The sequence below is a fragment of the Cololabis saira genome, chromosome 5 (genome assembly GCF_033807715.1).
Source record: "Cololabis saira isolate AMF1-May2022 chromosome 5, fColSai1.1, whole genome shotgun sequence".
NCBI lineage: Eukaryota > Metazoa > Chordata > Actinopteri > Beloniformes > Belonidae > Cololabis > Cololabis saira.
Window position 1 is genome coordinate 8,216,477 of NC_084591.1, and position 6,941 is coordinate 8,223,417.

Consider the following 6,941-nt stretch of genomic DNA (forward strand, 5'->3'; position numbering starts at 1 on the left):
GCATTTCCGGTTCCGGTTCGTGAAGCAGTAGTGAACTTTCAACGCTCTTTTCTTCGTGTGTGTGTGTGATTTTTTATTTTTTTTGGGTTGTTTTGTTTTTTTGCACAATAGTTGTCCTTATCTCTTTGATCCACTGTGAAAGGCTGGAAGCTAAACAAAGTATCATCTAGTGCTCTGGGGGGTATTGCACCGCGGCGAAATGGAGTGACGGAGAAGTCCGAAGGGTTCACAACGGCGTCACGGCAACGGCGTAGGCTCTGCGTTGATTTAATGCAGAACCTCAAATCAGGCTTTACAAAGCTAATGACAATTTAAAAATTTCTTTTTTTTTAAATCCTGTGAATAAAATGTGTCTGAAGGATAATTTATATGTAGTGGAGCAGGAATTGGATCAGTGACCCAGCCAGTGGCCTAATGGTTAAGGCACTTGGCTCCTCTTCTGAAATCATCAACAATAACATCAATAACAGTCATCCCTCGTTTGCTGCTGTGGACCGGTTACCAAAAATTCCTGTGTTAATAGCATCTGATCTCCAGTTCAGCAGCTAGTCCATCAATATCAAGTCCAGTAACATTAATGCCTCCAATTAAAACCAATTTGGACAAAATGACACAATTTCACACAGTCAACTACAAAAACCTGGAGGATATTATGGATCAGCCAGAAGAATCAGGGGTTTTGGTTCCCCTTGCTGTTGGGCTGTAATTCAGGTCATTCACTCACCACCGGTAGTTGATTGTTCTTTCCGGTATCATTGTTGCTGACTCAAGATGGCTCCAATGGTGATTGGGAGCAGATCTTGGCTGCCCCAGCGCCACCAGATGACAACCCGGTATGTTCACACACTAATAACACACACTAATAAGGAAATCGTTAGCCTCAAGGAATACATCCGGATACTGTCTAACGAACTAAAATCCAATTCAATTCAATTCAATTTTATTTATATACCGTCTAATACAACAGATGTTGTCTCTAGACGCTTTCCAGAGATCCAGAACATGAACATAAACATAAATATGATTATAAATATAAATACAATCCCCCGAGCAATTATTACATAAACAATGGCAGGTAAACACTCCCATAGTGGGAGAAAAACCTTAAGCCAAACAGTGGCAAGGAAAAACTCCCCTTTAGGAGGGAAGACACCTTGAGCAGGACCAGGCTCATAAGGGGGGACCCTCCTGCCAAAGGCCAGAGTGGGGGAGTCGGGGACGTCAGCAGGACACAGCAGGCATGTGGAAGCAGCAGCGGGATGACCAGAGGGGGGGGACGCCGGCAGGCGGAAGCAGCATCGGGATGACCAGAGGGGGGGCGTCAGCAGCACACAGCAGACATCCATGTAGGCAGGTGGAAGCAGCAACGGGATGACCGGGGATGGGAGGGGGGGCCGGGACCGCAGGCCAGAACACAGCTCCCGAGGCTCCAGCCTGCAAAAATGCACAAAAAAGAGAAAAGGGGGGGGCGGCACAAGAAACTACAGGAGCGATGGACAAAACGATAGCTATGAGACATTTATAAAAATGGAAATGGAGAAGAGAGGAAGGGAAAGGGAGAGGAGAAGAAGGGTGAGAAGCACCGCCCAGCGGATCATGTTGGTGCCCCCCTGCAGCATAGGCCTATAGCAGCATATCAACCGCGAAGCTATATTTGAGACTAACTATTATAGTCTTGTTCTATAGCTGCAACTATGACTACTGACTCTAACACACTGGAGTTTACACTACCTAGAGATTTACCAACACCAGCTAGAGGTTTACTAAACACTAACTATAGGCTTTAATAAACAGAAAGGTTTTAAGTTTAGTTTTAAAGGTGGAGGTGGTGTCAGCCTCCTTAACCCAGATTGGAAGTTGGTTCCATAATAATGGTGCCTGATAGCAGAACGCCCGCCCTCCAAATCTACATTTAGATACTCTAGGAACTACGAGTAAACCTGCACTCTGAGAGCGGAGAACTCTGCCAGGAACATAAGGCACTATCAGGTCTTGTAAATACTGCAGATCTGAGCCGTTTTGGGCTTTATATGCAAGTAATACAATTTTAAATTGGATTCTGAATTTTACAGGTAGCCAATGGAGCGACGCTAACACTGGAGAGACGTGGTCTTTCCTGCTGATTCCTGTCAGTACTCGTGCTGCTGCATTTTGGATCAGCTGGAGCCTATTCAGTAAATTACTTGGACATCCTGCTAATAACACATTACAGTAATCTAGTCTAGAAGATACAAACGCATGAACTAGTTTTTCTGCATCACTCTGCGAGAAGATTTTCCTAATTTTTGCAATATTACGGACATGGAAAAACGCTATTTTACAAACCTGATTAACATATGGTTTAAACGACAAATCCTGATCGAAAACAACACCAAGGTTTCTCACAGTTGCACTGGAAGCCATCGCAACACCATCTAATCCCTTCCTAAGATGCTCTGGACCAAGAATGATAACCTCTGTTTTATCTGAATTTAGAAGCAAGAAATTTCTGGACATGCAGTCCTTGATGTCCCTAAGACATGCCTGAAGTTTAACTAACGGTTCTGTTTCATCCGGCTTCATAGACAAATAGAGCTGCGTATCATCAGCATAACAATGAAAATGTATGCCGTGATTCTGGATTATACTTCCCAATGGCTGCATGTATAAACTGAACAAGATTGGCCCTAGCACGGAATCCTGCGGAACACCATAACAGACCCTTGACTGTTCTGACGAAACCTCATGTACATGAACAAACTGGAACCTGTCAGATAGATATGATTTAAACCAACGTAGAGCTGTCCCTTTAATCCCAACAACATGCTCTAACTTGTGCAGTAAAATGCCATGATCAAAAGCAGCACTGAGGTCCAGTAGAACCAATATGGATACTAATCCCTTATCTGAGGCCATAAGAAGGTCATTCGTAACTCGAACCAGTGCTGTCTCTGTGCTATGATGCATTCTGAACCCTGACTGAAAGACTTCAAACAGATCATTTCTATACAAGTAGTCACATAACTGGCTTGAAACTGCCTTTTCCAGAATTTTAGATACAAATGGAAGGTTGGAAATTGGCCTATAGTTAGCTAAGGTGTCTGGGTCAAGAGAAGGTTTTTTAAGTAAAGGTTTAATTACTGCCACTTTGAAAGTCTGTGGTACATATCCTAAGCTTAGGGATAGGTTGATTAGGTCCAGTATTGTCGCACCAATAAGAGAAAAAACATTTTTGAATAGTCGAGTCGGGATGGGGTCTGACATACATGTGGTAGACTTAGCTCTATTAACGAGTGAGGTCAGCTCAGGGAGGTCTATATGATCAAAACAGTCTAGAGTCAAGTCAGAGCCTAGGGAAGTCGCTAAAGCTGAAGAAAACGCCCACAACCGGCTGGTTGATTTTTTCTCTAATTCTCGTGATTTTACTGTTAAAGAAGCTCATAAAGTCTTCACTACTGAGAGCTGCAGGAATGCACGGCTCAACAGAGTTGTGACTCTTTGTCAGCCTGGCTACAGTGCTGAACAGAAAACGTGGGTTACTTTTCGTTATCCTCTATCAACGTTGAATAATAAGCTGTCCTGGCTTTGCGAATGGCTTTTTTATATACTATTAAAATATCTTTCCATTCACGATAGGAGTCTACAGACTTACAAGAGTGCCACTTCCTTTCCATTTTACGCACGTTTTGTTTGCGAAACATGCGAAAATCTGAATTATACCAGGGAGTTAAGCTCCTGTGGCTAGAAACCCTCCTTTTCAAAGGAGCAACTTCATCTAAAGCTGAGTGCAACAGATCAGCAGTGTTACTAACAAGAAAATCAACATCAACATCAGAGGTAGAACCCAGGTCACTGGCCTCTATTGCTACAGTAGAGGCTTCACTATTTTCCACTGTCGCAAGATGAGCAATGGCCTCCTTAAATTTAGCAATAGCTTCATCAGAGAAACATCTGCTAAAATAATACCTCCTGCCCTGCACTTCAACATCGATAATATTAAATTCAAACGTTATTAAATGATGGTCGGATAAATGGGAGTTTACAGGTGACATCATCAGATCATCAGTTTCAACACCATAGGTGAGAACGAGATCGAGAGTATGATTAAAACAATGCGTCGGTTTGTTCACTTTTTGTGAGATACCCATTGATTCTAGAAGAGAATTGAAAGCTAATTTAAGATTATCGCTTTCAACATCCATATGAATATTAAAATCACCCACTATGATGAATTTATCTGTACTGATCAATAATCCAGAAAGGAAATCTGAATATTCAGACAGAAACTCTAGATAAGCACCAGCAGGGGGCCGATACACTACCACTAACACAACTGGCTTCTCTGATTTCCAGCTCGGAAATTTCAGACTAAGCGTGAGGCTTTCAAATGTATTATAATTGGACTTAGGTTCAATTTTTGTTTGGAGACTGGAGTTATAAATTGCTGCGACTCCTCCGCCTCGGGCCGTGTTTCTAGGAATGTGATGATTAAAATAGCCGGGCGGAGTCGATTCATTCAAACTAACATACTCTTCCTCCTGTAACCATGTTTCTGTTAAGCAGAAAATATCACTCCTGCTCTCTGTAATTATATAATTTACTAACCGAGACTTGGAGCTTAATGATCGTATATTTAGTAGTCCGCATCTAATTTTTCGGTCTCTTATTGGTACCAAATGTGCATTGGTTTTAATTTTTACAAGATTATTTTGGTTAACGCCTCTATAACGCCGCACCTGGTGAACTTTTGGAGGGCGGGGAACTGCAACCACTTCTATTTTGCTAGGCACCTGGTTAGAGTTGCCAATTACATCATGTAATCCTATAGTTTTAGAGTCGCCAATTACATCATGTAATCCTACAGTTTTGTTGGCAGGCGTTGGTCCTCGAGAAGCAGCAGAGAAGTGTGTTAAACTACAGCTCTGCATCCTGGCCTGGACCCTGCGTTGTCAGGGGGAGGGTAATAATAATAATAATAATACATTTTATTTGTAGAGCACTTTTCATGTATAATCTCAAAGTGCATTACATAAACAAGGGAAAGTTAGGGCACATAAAAGACGAGGAGTAAAAAAAAACATAAAAATAGTAAAAAAACATCTAAGAAATACCAGGGAAAGCCTTCCTGAACAGGAAAGTTTTAAGCCCCTTTTTGAAGGTGTCCACAGACTGGGGTTGACGGAGGTGTTCAGGGAGGGAGTTCCAGATGTGGGGGGCAGCGGAGCAGAAAGCTCGGTCTCAAATGGAGCTGAGTCGTGTGCGGGATCTAATAAAACAGGCCAAATTACTAGAGACAAGAGCAGCACCAACCCGGGTGGGATGAATGCCGTCTCTTCTAATCAGACCAGGCTTTCCCCAGAACGTTTCCCAATTGTCAATAAAGGCCACGTCGTTTTCTGAACACCACTGGTACAACCAGCGACAGAGCGAGAGCATGCGACTAAACATGTCATCGCTGGTCAGATTGGGGAAGGGACCAGAGAAACCTACGGAGTCTGACATGGTTTTGGCGTAGTTACACACCGAGACAATATTAATTTTGGTCACTTCCGACTGGCGAATACAGGAGTCATTAGCTCCAACATGGATGATAACTTTACCATATTTACGATTACCCTTTGCCAGTAGCTTCAAATTTGCTTCAATGTCGCCCGCTCTGGCCCCCGGGATACACCTAACTATGGTCGCTGGAGTCGGCTTCACATGCCAGACTATGGAGTCGCCAACCACCAGGGTCGGCTTCTCAACGGGTGTGTCACTGAGTGGGGAAAAACGGTTAGACACATGTAGCGGGTGGTGGTGTTCCGTGAGCCCTTTAGGACTAACCGTCCTCCGAACCGTCACCCACCGGCCCTGCCTGGCCGGCTGCTCGGGAGCTGCAGGGGAGCGGCTAGCAGCAGCTGCTACAGGCCGGTCTGCCGCTAGCTTAGCCTGGTTAGCTGAGGAGGCTATCGGACTATGGTCAAATTGGGGGAACCGGACCTCCAACTGACTGAGCCTTGCCTCCAGCCCTGCAAATAAACTACATTTTAACCACTTACCGTCTTCACTAAAGGAGGCAGAGGAATAGCTATACATTTCACACACTGTGCCGCAAAGAGGTGAAACGGTGGAAGACGGAGAGGCCATGCTAAGATGCTAACAGAGGCTAACGGACAGAAAATGTATCGGTGATTGGTGACAGTGAAAGTTACGGAAGAGAAAATGAGCGAGTGTTGAAATAAAGACAGTAATGTACCAGATATAGTGCTATTTTACCAGAAAACAATCTAAGTTTTAGACAAAAAAGTCGGGAGAGATCTGAGCCTGCACTTGAAAATCCAAGACTGAACTGCTTAATTCACTTTTGGACGTGGCCCATCAGCAGTCCATGCATATCGGGCTCAAGAGGCTCAAAACCTTCCTTTTAGTTTAGCTTATAACATTTTTTTTTTATTGTATTAGGGTGGTTTCATTTTTTTTGTTAGTTATTTCTTATTATTTTAATTACTTATTTTTCAATCATTTTTTTATGTACTTATTCTTTTGTATTACATTTTTTTTTATTTTGTTCTTAGTTTTATTTCAATGTTGATTTTACTTTTTCACATGTTAATTCCAGTGCTTTTTCCTCGTGAGGATCTTCCCCACCGGGTGTTCTGCCTACTTGGCCTGTTCTATCCACAGTGTGTTCATAGGTCTAGTTCATGTGTTCATAGGCCTAGTTCATGTGTTCATAGGTCTAGTTCATGTGTTCATAGGCCTAGTTCATGTGTTCATAGGTCTAGTTCATGTGTTCATAGGTCTGCCTAAGCCTACCAGACGACTACAGCTAATCCAGAACGCTGCTGCCCGGGTTCTCACTACAACTAGGGTTGCCAACCGTCCCGATTTAGGCGGGACATCACGCATTTGAGCCAAAATGAGCGCATCCCGCACGGGACGCTCTTTGTCCCGCCGCAGCGGCCGCACGGGTAAAGGGA

At 43.5% G+C, this 6,941-nt stretch overlaps 1 protein-coding gene across 1 annotated transcript; it reads right to left on the bottom strand.

Moving 5' to 3' along the window:
- Nucleotides 1–5,217: 5,217 nt before the first annotated feature.
- Nucleotides 5,218–6,057, bottom strand: LOC133444542 (uncharacterized; the record flags this gene model as incomplete). Its single annotated transcript, XM_061722382.1, has 1 exon — nucleotides 5,218–6,057. A coding segment is annotated over one exon (840 nt), but the record flags the coding sequence as incomplete, so codon positions are not given.
- Nucleotides 6,058–6,941: the final 884 nt, after the last annotated feature.